This window comes from Panthera onca, chromosome D3 (genome assembly GCF_046562875.1).
Source record: "Panthera onca isolate mPanOnc1 chromosome D3, mPanOnc1 haplotype 2, whole genome shotgun sequence".
Classification (NCBI taxonomy): domain Eukaryota; kingdom Metazoa; phylum Chordata; class Mammalia; order Carnivora; family Felidae; genus Panthera; species Panthera onca.
The window spans coordinates 31,083,335-31,099,551 of NC_138350.1; the positions used below are offsets into that span (position 1 = coordinate 31,083,335).

The window sequence follows — 16,217 nt, forward strand, 5'->3', positions numbered from 1 at the left end:
TTTATACAATTATAACTAAATACTGACTTATGCAAATGTGGCTTTTACTCAGTTACTCTCATTTTTCATTTACTCTGACAGGTTATTTTTCCCTTCTGCCTTGTCTGTCACTATCCCACTTTGTCTTATTCTCTTGGAAAGGGCACTTTCTCTTTCCACAAAGAAGTTAAACTCCCATTCCTATTTCCTATCACTAACACCCTCTTACTCATCCACACCTCTCAGAAATGTCTACATATATGATCACTCTCCTCCAATTCCACCTATCCACAGGATAACATACACATTTTTCAGGAATTAATCTAGAACTTGGTTCTTACATATAAAACATCAGATGTTAAAGTGTCCTATCATCTATTTCCTACTGGTATAATCCTCAGATTTTAAGCACTCTGTTTGATCTCTGGGGCAGCTCAGCCATGTTCACAATGTCAGAAGATACTCAGAGTCTCACAGACTAAGGAAATACTATGTCATAGTGCTCTTACACAAATTCTTACCTTGATATCTAAGTAAACATCAATATTCCCTGCATTTTTCAAAGGTAAGTGCTGCTTTGCTGAGGAAGCCAAACTGGCAAACAGGTGCATAGTCTAGAGAATGGAGTAAAACCAACATCTTAAATAATGTCACAATTAGAATGAAATCAACCTGAACATAAAATCATGGCAAAGAAAAGAATTTAGGGTACCTGTAAGTCTTTTGGAGCATGTATCCTAGCTATTCCTGTTCTTGCTTGAAGACCAATACTTTTAATGACTGGGGTAGGGTTTGGGCTATCAACTTCTATATCGACTCTTGCCAAGAACTCTTCTGCTGAGCCTAAAATCTCTACAAAAGCTCATTCTTTTAGTTCAGACACCAGAGAATTATTTAAGTCTAAATGTTGTATGTGGTCCAACACTATGCCCTCAGGGATCCCAAGAAATCCTAAGCAAAATGATTTTTTTTAAGTTTATTTATTTTGAGAGAGAGAGAGAGACAGAGACAGAGACAGAGACAGAGAATCCCAAGCAGTCAGTGCAGAGCCCGATGTGGGGCCTAAACTCACAAACCATGAGATCATGACCTAAGCTGCAACCAAGAGTCAGATGCTTAACCAACTGAACCACCCAGGAGCCCCAGCAAAATGATTTTTTGAAGAATTCCTCTTTGAAGAGGAATAGAAATTAGTGGAGGAGAAAAGAGAAAAAGAAAGAAAACATCCAACTGGTAGATGTGATAAAATCAGTGTACAAAAAAGATCCCAAAAGGTTTTCAGTGGTACTTGCTGGGGTTAACCACAATTACATGGATTTGAGCCAAAACAGCACACTCTCTGCCCCATTTTTAAAACAACATAACATATTTCACAAATTCCTCAAAGTATTCACATTCACTGATAGAAGAAACATGCCTCAACTTTGTAGTTTATTTTGCTACAGAGAAGAGCAATTCCCCCAAAAACATAAACATGAATACCTGAAGAAGTGATCCGTTTCTTTGGACTATGGAAAAGAACCCAAATTATCAGAAATTCCGGATCCTGTAAAATAAAATAAAATTTAATTTAGCATTAAGATGTAAATCTTAATGAAAGATAATTGGTTTGGAAACTTAACTCCCTCTTTAATTTGAAGCCAGTTCCTTCAATCCACCCAGCTTACCTGTCCGTCATAACTGGCAGGCATCATGTGGTTGACCACAGAAGGAGCTGCCAGCTGAGCAATCATGTCAGCATACGGAGCTGCTTTCAAAGAAGCATGGATGGGTGCCTTGGAAAATGTGAAGCAGCGCCAGGCTATGGCATTCTGTTCAGAAATAGAAGAATCAGTCTCAGTAAAGCCAACAGTGCAATGTTCATGTGATGTTAAATTTGTTGACCGAATCGTTACCAAAAAATTTACTTCCATAAGAAAAATGAACCAAGAATGATATTAGCGGTACCTAGAATTCCAAATCAATGTGTTCTGTAAAGTTTCTTACTGTACATTAATACTTACAGCATTAATAACAAGTCTGATTGGCACAGTGGCATGAGTCTTGTTTATCAATTTTAATGGCAAAGCTTTCCAGCCTCCATAAGTCAAGTCACCAAAATCAAGAACATCTTTTTTTTCTGTTTCTACCTAATTATGAAAGAAAAGACTAATTTATAAAAAGTCATATATTAATATCACAGCTTACATTCATATCACTGCTTTTTCCAGTTACAAATAGTCAGCATTAAATGTAAACCTACCTAAATATCCCCAGGCCATTTTACAATTGCTATTTTCTACAAAAATAAATGTTAAATTCATTTTCTGAGGTAGTCTATGTATGCAAATGTACTACAGAATAAAGTAGTATGTTTGCTGTTGCTACTTTGAAAAGACTGTTAGATCTTAAGACAAACTGACAATTTTATAAAAGATACAAGCCTCCCTTCAATGAGTTACTATGAACTCTATTTCCCTTCAAAATATATGTTGGAATTTTCAGATTTAGTCCAATTTCGGGCAAAACTAAAAATGTTTAAAATGATACCAAAATAGGCATATCAAAAGTTTAAAATGTGTGCCTAAGAACAACTTAACACAGACCTCTCACACACACACATGTAGAAATGCTGGATAATATTTAACACACACATAAATTTCTTCAGCCTGGCCAAATATAATGGGAAATCAAAAACAGACTGGCAAATGGGAACTGACTTCCATGGTAGCCCATGAAGGTCTGGGATCGAGCCACTTCCAAGGTGGTTGAGCTTCACCACCCTCCTAACCACAGAAAGTATGACCCTGAGCTTGCTGTGGGCAGGGCAAGGCTAGAATGGAATCTGAGCTCCCTGCATCAAGTGCGGAAATTGAAAGAAGTGCCTTTTATGAAAAGGAAACTAGAAAACCTGTTTATATGTCTGAGGAGGTAACAGGGAAGCTTGTCCAGCAATGGGTGGGTGTCAGAAGACCATTTGCAAGAAAGTAAAACTCTAGGCCTATGCCACACTAGATATGAAAGCTCCAAGCTGAAAATCAGTACAACCCTTCATGCCCCAAGCAGTTGTACAAAGTGCTCTCTATGGACACTCAAAAACCAGGACACATGGAATTACTACAGCGAAGAGCAGCCTTAATGATGTGAGCTCACATTGAAAGAATTTTTTAAGTCAATTAAAAAATTAAAAACCTTGGGGAGCCTGGGTGGCTCAGTCAGTTGAGCGTCCAACTTTGAGTCAGGTCATGATCTCCCGAGTCATGAGTTTGAGCCCTCCATCAGGCTCTGTGCTGACAGCTCAGGGCCTGGAGCCTGCTTCAGATTCTGTGTCTCCCTCTCTCTCTGCCCTCCCCCACTCATCTGTCTCACTCTGTCTCAAAAATAAATATAAACATTAAAAAAAAATTAGAAACCTCATGAAGAAAGTAATCAGGGAGACCTAGCAAAGCTAGCAGAAAAATTAGCACCTGAAGAACTAGAAATAATCTGAAATTAACTATAAAATAAGTACACTTTAAATACAGATAATAGAGTCCATGAAAAAGGTAAAAACAAAAGATTCAAGAAATAATGATGAGCAAAAAAAATAAAAATAAAAAGTAAAATAGCATGAGCAACCTGTTAAAAAACATTTAATGTTACGGTTTTAAAACCATTTGGGATTAAAATAGTAGTCAAAGATATGACGGAAGGAAAAGATCAACATTAAAATGACTATAGCTTTTTGTGTTGTTTGGGCTCCTGATTAATTTTAGACTTCAGTAACCAATTTGAATAAGAAGGGAACAGAAATGTGTAACTTCCAAACTAATGCAGATGCAAGAGAATTGTAACTTCAAAAAGAAACAATTTCACTTAGAAGATAAAATTATCTTGAGTCTAAACACACATAACAGAGCTCAGAATACCCAAGACAAAAATCAATAGAATTATAAGGAGAAACAGACAAATCCACAAAACTTCTCTTAAAGACAAAAAGACTAAACACACAGAAATGTTAATAACGATACAGAAGACAGTAACAAAGTAGAGCTAAAGGACATGTAAAAGAATTCTGCACCTAAGAGAAATTAGAGTCATTCTTTTCAAGCACACAAGAAACATTAACATAGATTGAACTCATGCTAAACTACAGAATCTCTTTCCTTCTTCCCCTCGCCAACCCATATTCTGACTCCAACATGGGGCATGCAATGGGGAGAGGCTGCTGGAACATTCCCAAAACATTTGGAAACTATAAATGTACTTTAAAATGCGTAACAATCCAATTTCTCCAAGATCAAAAAGTCTTCCTTGGCCAGACTTACTACATAAATCTTTAATGATATGGATGAAATAGCTAACTGACTATAGTCATTGGTTTTGGTCGACACGAATGTAATACAATGTTTCAGAAACCACATATATTTAGAAATATTGCTATTTCCACTTTCTATTTGAATTGATAGTTCAAACAACTATTACTTGAGCCCTTACTATATGCCAAGCACTATTTTGGAAGTGAACAAAAGAGACACATGTCCTGGCCCCCACAGAGCTCACACTCTAGTGGGAGCAAAGAGGATCAGACAATAAACAGGTAAATATTTAGTATGACAATGCTAAAAATGCTAAGCAGAAAAGTAAAGTGGGCAAAGGGAGGTGGGCATGCAGGGATGAGGGAATAGGTGGGGACTGCCATTCCACCAACAGTGAGAGAGTATGCGGTGTGTGGGAGAAGTATTCTAGGCAGAAAACAACTGTACTCAAACACTGGCAAGATCGTCAACACTGGTGGCTTCTTCATCACTAGAGACACTGTCTAAGCTGTCTTCCAGCATCCATGAAGCCTAGTCTTCACGTGCATCCAAACTGATATTGAAACACTTTTTAAATCCGTATGTGATGTGGTTACTGAAAGTTATTCCAAGCTGAAACACTCATTCATGTAACATAAGGCAGTTATTTTCCCTATACACATATATTCAAGATGTCCCCTACGTAACCACTTCCTGTATTCTTTCTTAAAGTGGTATTTAAAAGGTTAATATATAACATCCAACGTTTACATACCACCAGGGAAAATCACTGATCTCATTACATTTCTTAGTCGCTTTTAAAACAAACAACCCAATATGTCTGGTGACTTTTCAGAACGTCCCAAACTAACACCCACATCCAGCAAGTAGAGCTGAATTTCCGTAAAACAATAGAAATTATTTTTTTTTATTTTTTTAAATGTTTATTTTTAGGAAAGAGAGACAGAATGTAAGCAGGGGAGGGACAGAGAGAGAGGGAGACACAGAATCTGAAGCAGGCTCCAGGCTCTGAGCTGTCAGCACAGAGCCTGACGCAGGGCTCAAACTCGTGAACCGTGAGATCATGATCTAAGCAGAAGTTGGACACTTAATCGACTGAGCCACCCGGGTGCCCCAGTAATTTTTTTTAATGTTTACTTTTTTTTAAGTTATTTATTTATATTGAGAGACAGAAACAGCACAAATGGGGAGGGGCAGAGAGACGGGAAGATAGAATCCCAAGCAGGCTCCCCACTGCCAGTGCAGAGCCTGATGCAGTGTTACAACCCACGAAGCCATGAACTCATAACCTGAGCCGAAACCAAGAGTCAAACGCTTCACCGACTGAGCCACCCAGATGCTCCATTAATGTTTATTTTTGAGAGAGAGAGAGAGTGAGAGAGAGGAAAGAAAGCAGGGGAGGGGCAGAGAGAGAGGGAGAGAGAGGATCTGAAGCAGATGCTGACAGCAGAGAGCCCAACACAGGGCTTGAACTCACGAACTGTGTGATCATGACCTGAACCAAAGTTGGACACCCAACCAACTGAGTCACCCAGGAGCCCCAACAGAAATAATTTTAAATTCTAAAGTAAGAAGCTAATTAAGAACTAATGGTAGCTTGAAAGTAACTTTGTGGCATATTTACCCACATATTCATTTCTCCCAAATATTACCTCTTAAGGGTTAAACAGGCTTCATTCAAATGCCAGGCATGACAAAGACTTGCTTACAAGTAGTTACCTCAATCACAGGCATCTCAGCAACAGCTGTGAGAACGACTCTGCTTGCCAAGGCTTCTGCTTGTGCTATGGTCTCAGCATCTGCTGAAAATGGCCAACAAGCAACACTGAATATACATCTGAAAATCCCAGGATCAGATGGTATGAAAAGTACTTTTATCTCTTCTGTGGCATGAGGTCTCATGATGACTTTATTCTTGAAAACTAAACAAGGATATGCTGAAAGATCCACCTTTAAAAAAAAGTGCCACACAGTTCGTTAAGAAATGGTTTCACATTGAAAATCAAGAATCAGAAATCAACTAGTTTAAGATCCTTTTCTTCTCAAACTACCAAATCTAGAAATTTACCTTTCAAAATATCTAAGCCTTATAACCCATTATCGATAAAGTACAATTAGTCAAAATTATGAAGACTTATGAAGATAAGTTGACTGTGTGTCCCCTAGTCTGTTTTAAAGCAAACACAGCTTATCTATACCCTCATTTCCAATGAAAGAGCCCCTGGAAAAGGCAGCACTCTGGTGCCCTGCACATCACCCAGGACTGGTTTTTGTGTGATCAGGGACATTAGACTGACTTCCAAGGTCCTGATCAGGCTACTCAGTCCATGATTATGACTCATTCCAAACTCTCCCTCCTCACTATACATGAGGGCATTCTTTTCTATTCCCGCATCCAGAGGCAACACTACTTCCTACATGCCCCTAAAAGGGCCTCCAAGCTTACCTCCCACCCTTAACACTTTCCTGCTATCACATGCTTTCCATCCAACCTCAGGATCAGAGGGGAAAGGCTAGGAAAAGGGAAGAGGGAGACTAGAGACAATCTTTTTTTTTTTTTCAATGTGTATTTATTTTTGAGAGAGAGAGAGAGAGAGAGAGAGCGCGCACATGAGCAGGGGAGGGGCAGAGAGAGAGCGAAACACAGAATCAGAAGCAGGCTCCAGGCTCTGAGCTGTCAGCACAGAGTCCAACACAGGGCTCAAACCCACGAATCATGAGATCATGACCTGAGCCAAAGTCAGACACTTAACTGACTGAGCCACCCAGGCGCCCCTAGACACAATCTTATTTTGCCAGGTAAATCTTACCAGGAGGTAAGAGAGAAAGTAAACTCATCCACCAATGCTCATCTGCAAGTGTCAGTCGCAAAACCAGGGCATTCCAAAATAGGAGCTGCTGACCACATTTCCCACCTTTCCTGCTCAATCATGTCTACATCATTGTAATCATGAAAGGAGATTTAGAGTATTGTACTTTACCACCTCTAACTGATCATGTGAGAGACCCTTGCTGTTAAGAGTTAATGTTAAAATTGTATTTCCAGGTATTTCAAAAGATCATGTAAAAACATGATCAGATAGGGGCGCCTGGGCGGCTCAGTCGGTTAAGCATCTGACTTCGGCTCAGGTCGTGATCTCGCAGTTCGCGGGTTCGAGCCCCATGTCGGGCTCTGGGCAGATAGCTCAGAGCCTAGAGCCTGCTCCAGATTCTGTGTCTGCCTCTCTCTGCCCTCTCCCACTCACACTCTGTCTCTCTCAAAAAAGTAAATAAATAAATAAACAGTAAAAATGTTTCTAAAAAAAAAAAAATGATCAGATAAATTAGTCAAAAAGATTCCACTTATTGAATGAAGATATAGGTCCCAAGAATAACTTGTTTTTTGATAAATGATAGTAACTTATATTCAATCACATTTAACAAAACCAACAAATAGCAGAAATCCAAGTTTTTGGTGGTTTAAATAGCACTTAAAGCATATTCGCATGGTTTTATGAATAAATAACAATGAAATATAATGATAAATAAATAACTGATAGAAACAGAGAACCACAATCACATTTCACTTCTCAATGCAGTACTACAAGAAAAGGAGGTGCTAAGAAAAAGACACAATGTTATTCTTTCACATACCATTTCAATGATTCTGTGAAGGCATACAAGGTGGGGGAGGACAGACTCCCAAGTATAAAAGGAAATACTAGAGAAAGGAGAAATCTAACATTAATCAAAATGCAATTGCTAAGTGACAGGAGAAAGACACAGAAAGCTTACCTTTTCACCATTAACACTAACAGTGAGAACCCCAATGCTGACCTGTAGCCAGCGGTCAGTTGGGTTAAGTACACTAAGGTGGGTCTGGGAAGCAATGCCAACACAGCAAGCATGAGGAAACTTCAACTCCTCAGGTACTCTGACTTTCCCTGGGTAAAGATAGAGGGTAGTCAAATGCAAGTGATATCAAACATCTGATTAAAAGAACAATTAGTTAAATGGAAATTTTTATGTAAGACTACCTATTTACACCTAAGAGCTACAGGATGAAGTGCACTGGGTCTTTAGGAGTCCTTGACATTGTATAAGCCTCAGCCCAGGCCAACAATTTTTGCTTGCTGTATCCAGCTCAGGAAGAACAAGTACAACTGATCAAACCCACAATTTACAGCGAATCAACTCTTCAATGTACTGCCTATTAGTAATCTCTTCCTTTTTTCTGCCACAAATATAAGCCACTACCTAACCTAGTAAGAAACAACACAGGGCTCGAACTTTCAAGATTTATACATCTTCTCAGTTTTAATAAGACCAAATCTTTTCACTATCCTTATGTAGTAACTTTGGAATTTCCTTGAGAAGAACAGGGGGGTAGAAAAGACAGCACTCCAGTGGCCGTGTGTATGATGTCAGGGAACACACAACACCCAACTCTGCTTAGAGTGACCATCTCTAGCAAAAGAATCCAGGAGCAGTTCAGCCACTGCAGACAAAAGTGGAAGGATACTGTCTCTCACCACAACTGTTATCCCCCAAAAGACTTTAAAAAGTGGAAGGAGGGGCACCTGGGTAGCTCAGTCAGTTGGGTGTCTGACTTTGGCTCAGGTCATGACCTCGTGGTTTGTGAGTTCAAACCCCACGTGGGGCTCTGTGCTGACAGTTCAGAGCCTGAAGCCTTCTTCGGATTCTGTGTCTCCCTCTCTCTCTGCCCCTCCCCACTCACACTCTGTCTCCCTCTCTGTCAAAAATAAATAAACATTAAAAAAAATTTTTTTAAGTGGAAGGAGACTCACTCCTCCAGAGAGCCAATCCTGAACTGGACAGTTCCTTGTTGAAGCAATTACAGAAATCCAAGTGCAGAGCACAAGAAAGACAGGAAGACAAAGACATCAGGAGTTTCACCTGCATTAAGTGTTCATGCTTTTCTAAAGCCATGTTGGAGACCCTTGCACAGAAATATATCATGGTCTGTGATTTCAATTGAAAACAAAGAATAAAACTTAAGAGAAATTCAGGCCAACCAGTATCTCCCTGAAACAAACTAGTTTTGTGGCCTCGTTTGAGAAAACACAATTTTTCAATAACAGCAAGCGACAATTAGCAGTAACAGAGGAAAAACATCTTACCAAATCCTGACAGCATTCCTGAATCCCATGGTTCAATTCCACAGTTTGTACCAACGGACTGCACGGGAAAAGGTTTTGCCGTACTTAGAAGATTCTGATTTAAGGCATTAGAATATGGGTTATAAAGGGAAGAGGTACCCATCAATCCAGAGCTGGTATTTTGCCCTAGACAAATTCCCATGGCCACAGAGTTCTGAACATGCTCTCCTGCAACAGCAGAATAAGGACAGCTTCCCGAAAATCCACAGACAGTGGCGCTGCCAGCATGGCACTGAGGCAAAACAACATTTCCAGCTGAAGACAGTGTTCCTAAATAGTGCTGGGCAAAGGGAGCCGTGGTAAAAGAATGTTGAGTCAAGAGTGTAGGAAGTGCAGTGGGCACGTTCTGCATCTCAGGAGCAGAGCCACGAGCCATGGTGCTGGGAATAGGGGCGCCCTCGTTTCCAGGGGCCATCCGATGAGGAATCTGGCCACTTACTGCATTGCTGGCAGTTAGCGGATCTTCTGAGGATACTCTTTCACTTTCGTTCACAGAAGCCTGACGTGACACAGGGAGGTGTGGCATCGCTGACATGGCTGGGCGGGCGAGACCTGTCTTGCTCAGTAGAGCCAGGCCCATCTGGTCCAATTCAGTGGGGTGAGAGGTCAACCCGACTGCACTGGCTTCCGATAGATCTCCACTCTTGGAGGAAAGATCTTCACTCAACCTAAAGTAAGGTTTTGCATCTTCAGGTTTGCTACTCAGAGAAGTCATTTCTGCCACATTGCCTGTATCGGAGTCTTTTTGGATAATATACGATAGTGCTCCTTTACTTCTACTTTGAAATGAACCTTTTTCTGTCAGTTTTTCCACAGCCTGTTCCTCTGATGGAACTGGACTGGCTTGAATAATTGTGGTACTCAATTCACTGGTGACATCACTCTGTGTGTGACAAATAAAATGTTAAATAATCCACAAACTGTTACAAATTCAAACCATGCTGATATAATCTCAAATAAAAAAGACCTACATGACATTAACTCTGAAAAAAAAAAGGCCAACTTTTTACAGCTGTGAAATGCAAGATTAAAAGTTAGAAAAGTGTACAGTTGTTTCACAGAAATCATTATGAGGAGACTAAAGAGATATATACCAATTACATCTCTGACAAATTTACACAGATAAAGGACCAGAGACAAGTACTTTCGTTAAATTTAAGGGATTGTTTTCCTGGAACTACAATAAAAAGTACAATTAAAATCTAAGTAAATTAATAACACAGGAGTTGGGGGTGACCAAGCTTTCAAGTGATATCGACATGAGTTCAGAAATAATCAATGTAACTCACAGGCTCTCCCACCCCATTGTTTGTCTATACTGCTGTTATGCTTGAAGATGCTAATCTCTTTTTTATTTATTGAGAAAGACAGAGAGAGAGCGTGTGCATGCACAAGCTGGGGAGGGGCAGAGAGAGAGGAAGAGAGAATCCCCAAGCATATTCAGTTCAGCACTGTCAGTGCAGAGTCCAACACAGGGCTCAATCCCATGAACTGCAAGATCACACCCTGAGCTGAAATCAAGAGTCAGACTCTGAACAGACTGAACCACCGAGGCACCTCCATGCTGATTTCTATGAGCACTCTTTTCTGATGTCTAAGATTATGTGGTTCTGTTTTCTTAAATAAGAAGTAACAGCCGCAGTTAATGTTCATATATTCATTTCATGATAATGCATCACCATAGGAGTGACATCTACACCTCTGCAGGGTCAACCAACTGGAATTTACGTACAAGTTAAGATGCACTTAACCCTCACTGACTATTCTTGGCACTTGGTTTGGAAATTTTTCTTACACCAAACAGATAGAGACATTAATAAACAAAGACCAGGTTATTTGCCAGATATCATCAACCAATCAAATCAATAAAAATAAATAACAGCCAGTATGTATTCAGTGGTGACTTCTTGGTGCCAAGCCCTGTTTTCACATCACTGTCTCTCCTTACAGATGAAGAAAGAGGAAGCTACAGTCTATCTCAGAAAGTAGCAGAGGAGAGCCCATCTAACTCCATAATTCAGCCTGTATTATACTAAGTACATAAAGACCCAACATTTAACAGCACCATCAAAATGACAGCTTTCAAGGATTTGCCCGACATGACATCATATATATAGTAACTTTAGTGGATATATTTAGTAATGGGTTAGTGGAGGAGGACTGTATTGCAAGCAATAGTTATATTCATTCAGCTCATTAAAAAACTGAATACTATCATATTCACAACACACACACACACACACACACACACACACACACAGATAATAAAATCTAGTTTCTCCCACATAAATCCCTCAGATCTACCTGCTTCTCTCCTATCGTCACTGCCACTAGCTTAATCCAAGCCCACAGCGTCTCTTGCCTGAGTGACTACAGCAGTCTGGTGTCAAATCCTCCTGGTTCTAATGAGCTTTTAAAAAATTAATACAGGTCATGTCGGTGTCCTGCTTAAGAGCCTTCAAACTCCCAAATTTTACATCCAAGACTCTTCATGGTTTGGCCTCTCCCCATCCCCATGAATGACTCACTGCAGCCTTCTATTGTACAACTCCATATCTTCCCTCATTCGTCTGCTTCCTCCCTGCCAAGTAATTCTGCAAAATATGGTTTCAATACATTATTTATCCCTCCCATAAACCTTTGTTGAACCATCACCAAGTCCAGTCAGATTTGTAGTTACCTCCTTCTGAATCCCACAGCATACCTAGGTGGATCACAGTGTACTTCATTACAGTATACCTGGTAAGTGTCCCCCAACAGACTAGAAGCTTTTAGAGGGCAGATACTAAAATACTTGTGTACATCTAGTGCCTACTCAACATGAGTAGCTGTTTGATCAAAACACACACACACACACACACACACACACACACACACACACACACACACACACCCTAAAGGTAAAACAGCAACAGAAATTACATAGGCCTAAATTTCAGTCTGACTCCTACATCAGTAATACTTTAAAGCATAAGCTTTAATGAAGAAATAACAGAAATGCTGCCCACCTTGCAGTCCTCAAGGCAATGATCTGAGGCTAGAGTGGGACGGGTGCTCTCTTGTTCAGACACATAAGTCAGCCTACTCACACTAGCTTGTGGACACACCAACTGAGACAACTCACTCTCACAGGGAAGCTTCTGATGAGCTGCTGAACCAGAAGACTCTGAAGCACACCTAAAAGGGAGAATATCTCATGATTAGAGTTTTCCATTCCCTTATTTAACATTATCTAGACTGACAAAAAGCCATTTCTGCTTGCCTACAAGTTTGTTAACCTATAGTCTCTGCTCTAGCTGCCATATATAATAACTCAATCATGGATTCTTTTTTTTTTTTTTACCTTAACTATCTAAAATTATAAATCATATCCCTATTGAATAAAGTACTTGGTAAACTATTGTAAGAAAAAGGGTTGTGGCATTTTCATTAACAAACTTCATATACAGTCACAGAACAATGCTAGTCATTTATTTGATAAACATTTATTGAATACCTGATATAAAGCAAGGAGCAGAGTGTTCAAAAATTCCTGCCCTCAAAGAGTACAGATGAAAAAAAGAATCACATATATAAGTGCAAAGAAATGGTATCCACCGCTGAGCGGAATATGAAGTGAAACAACCTTTGGCTGAGCAATTAAGCAATGCATATCAAAAAAAAAGCAATGCATATCATTTTGACTCAGACATTCTACACCTAGGAATTAATCCTAAGGAAAAAAAATCAATGCTATTTATAAAGACTTTGTCAAAAGGGTATGTCATCCTTTAATAAAGCAAGAAATCCTAATCATATAGGAGAAATTAGGCTATAGAAATTACGGCACAAACACACAATAAAACACTGTGCAGCCATTTTAAATCATGCTGTTGAGTACTATCCTTTGACTCAGAAAGATGTTCATTACATTAAAAAAAAAAAAAGATTAGAGGGATGCTTGGGTGGCTCAGTCAGATAAGTGTCCAACTCTTTATTTCAGCTCACGTCATGATATCATGGTTTGTGAGCTCGAGCCCTGCATGGGGCTCTGTGCTGACATTGTGGAGCCTTCTTGGATTCCCTCTCTCTCTCTGTGTCTCCCCTCTGCTCACGCACTTGTTCATGTGTGCTCTCTCTCAAAATAAATAAATAAATTTTTAAAAACTTATTAAAAAAAGGAAAGGAACAAATGTACTTTGGGTGTATTACTTCAAGTAATGACAAGTGAACTGTAAGAATGCATGGAAATAAAGAGAGAAATTTCAGTTGAGATGTCAAACTTCAAAGGAATCCCAAAACTGCCAAGGAGCTAGCCATATGGAGACACAAAGGTGGTTCTGGAATTAGAAGGTCTAAATCAGTCCTATGAACCTGCTGGAAAGTAGGTGGAAGATCAGCTAACAGGAATGCTAATGAATAGCAAAACTTATCAGAAAAAGTACACTCACCAAAAAAATGTTGCCACTGGACAGATGAAAATTTTGACCAATAGTAAACCATGAGTTTAAAAAAAAAAAAAACACTTAGAGGAATACAAGATGGCAGAAACTAGAGAAAAAGAATAACAATATCCCACTCAAAAAAAAATCACACTCATTTTATCATAATAGAAAAGGATGACTTCAATAAAAGTAAATGTACACAAAATTAGTCTATGTAGGAACAAAAAGCATAATTGATACTAGAGAAAATCAACGATGCAGAGTGTAAACACTTGAGCAGCTACACCATCATACAGAGTGAATGTATAAAACAATGAAAATTAGGAAAAAGAAAACAGTCATAGATGACCAGAGAAGACAGTGTCCACTAATGGGAAACCAGGGTTCTCAAAAGGAAGGAGAATAGATGGAACACAATCAACAATCAAAGGTAACAGAAAATAGAACTCGAAGAAAGAAAGAATTATGTATGCAGAGGTTAGGATAACCCAGGAAAATCAACTGAGACTGATATAGGCATTTGAAGTTGAGGAGGGAAAAAAGAGAGAAGAAGGCTGTAGTAGGAACCTAAAACAGAGCTAGGAACAAGGCTGGAACAAAAACACATGTTGTGCAACAGGGGAACAGATACACGGCACGGTCATAGTAATGTGATGGAGTGCTATGCAGCCATGAGCACAAGGAGCTACTGGTACAGGCAACCACAGGATCAATCTCAAAAACATGTTAAGCGGAGGAAGCTAGACACAGAAAAATGTATGATTCCACTGAAATAAAATGCAAGAACAGACAAAACTAAACTATGGTAATATGGAACAGAAAGTGAATGCTAGGGTGGGGCCAGGGAAGGAGGAGGAGAATTGACTTGAAAAAGGTAAAGGATTGTTAATGGGGCGGGGGCGGGGGGTGGGGATGTAAATGTGCTATCTCTTTTAGAAGGTGGTATTTATTTTTTTTTAAATTTTTATTAGAGCGAGCACACAAGTAAGAGAGAGGGGCAGAGGGAGAGAGAGAGAATCCCACGCAGGCACCATGCTCAGCGCGGAATCTGACACAGGGCTTGATCCCACAACGCTGGGATCATGGCCAGAGCAGAAATCAAGAGTTGGACGCTCAACCGACTAAGCCACTCAGGCACTCCGGCGGGCAGGGGGTATTTAAATAAGTGTACGTAAGTGTCAGAAATCCACTGACCGAAATCTTTATGATCTGTGTATTTTACTACATGTTAATTATATATCAGTAAAAATATAATACAACAACGCATACTGTTAAATCCTAAAATTGGGTTAGGAGTGGGCCAAAACTTGGACAATAAGCTTGTTAGTAGGCTAAACCGCACCCAAAATGATTCATGGATTAATTTCATGTCACAGACTGATCGAGAGATCTCAACCAGTATTTACTTTGGTGGCGATGGCAGCAAAACACGTATGCTGAGCAACTCAGCAACACACCATCACTCTCCTTGCATTTTCCCCAGCAATGTTAATTCAGAGCATTCACCCACTTCTAAATTGGCCTTTTCTCATTAAGGCCTGTTGTTTTGTCCCAGGCTAACAGGTGAGGGTGCAGGTAACTGGCTAGCTTACCCATGTGGCGTAAGCTTACCAATTCCATGATCACTTTAGAAAGGTAAACATGATACCCTCATTCAAAATATCTGAACATATACCAACTTCATGAAAAACTTTAGTATCTCCCTAAGTATATTTCCTACACATAATAGAGAAGTATATTTTTTTAGGAGCACAAGAAAAATTGGGTGGGTCCAGCCAGCATTTTGTGTCTGACCAAGGGTACTATGAAGGAAAAAATGTAAGTCTTTATACTGATAGCTTTCATTAAATGCCTTCACATACAATTTAAAAATATCAAAACCACAGAAAACAAGATGAAATTGGAAAAGTACACAGAGGGAAGAGACATTGCAGAAAACATTGTAAGGAATGCAGAGATCAAACATGTGAAATGCAAACAAGATGAAACAGAAATTAAGAAACAGGCAGATCATGGTGGTGGTGGTGAAGTTCTGTACCTTTCATTGTGGTGGTGGTTGTTACATGAATTCATACCTGTGATAAAATGACACTGAATTCTACCCATACATTCACTGGTGGTGACACCATGCTATAATTATAAGAAATGTAACCACTAGGGGAAACTTGGTGAAGGGGACATGGGAATCCTTCTACAGTATCTTTGTAACCTCCTGTGGATCTATAATTTTTCCAAAATAGTAAGTTCTTAAACAAATGATTAAAGAGAAAATAAATGCAGATGTCAAGCAAAATAGATCCCACACAGGAATCTCTAGAGCCCTGGGGGCAGTAAGGTGATGGAGCAGGATCGTACTTTAACAAGTAATTCAAAAAAAT

At 39.5% G+C, this 16,217-nt stretch overlaps 1 protein-coding gene across 7 annotated transcripts in view; it reads right to left on the reverse strand.

Moving 5' to 3' along the window:
- CEP192 (centrosomal protein 192) overlaps nucleotides 1-16,217 on the reverse strand; it is a 130,495-nt gene that overhangs the window by 43,531 nt on the left and 70,747 nt on the right. For all 7 annotated transcript variants that reach the window (XR_014135871.1, XM_060613177.3, XM_060613175.3 and 4 more), the window contains 9 exons: nucleotides 12,424-12,592; nucleotides 9,377-10,298; nucleotides 8,031-8,179; nucleotides 5,976-6,206; nucleotides 1,983-2,108; nucleotides 1,647-1,790; nucleotides 1,462-1,525; nucleotides 692-831; nucleotides 501-593 (listed from right to left, as the gene is read on the reverse strand). Coding sequence is in view for 6 of the 7 variants with exons in the window: in XM_060613177.3 (XP_060469160.3) it covers nucleotides 501-593; nucleotides 692-831; nucleotides 1,462-1,525; nucleotides 1,647-1,790; nucleotides 1,983-2,108; nucleotides 5,976-6,206; nucleotides 8,031-8,179; nucleotides 9,377-10,298; nucleotides 12,424-12,592 (2,038 nt within the window). In the remaining variant the exon portion in view is untranslated. The remainder of the gene's footprint in view (nucleotides 1-500; nucleotides 594-691; nucleotides 832-1,461; nucleotides 1,526-1,646; nucleotides 1,791-1,982; nucleotides 2,109-5,975; nucleotides 6,207-8,030; nucleotides 8,180-9,376; nucleotides 10,299-12,423; nucleotides 12,593-16,217) is intronic.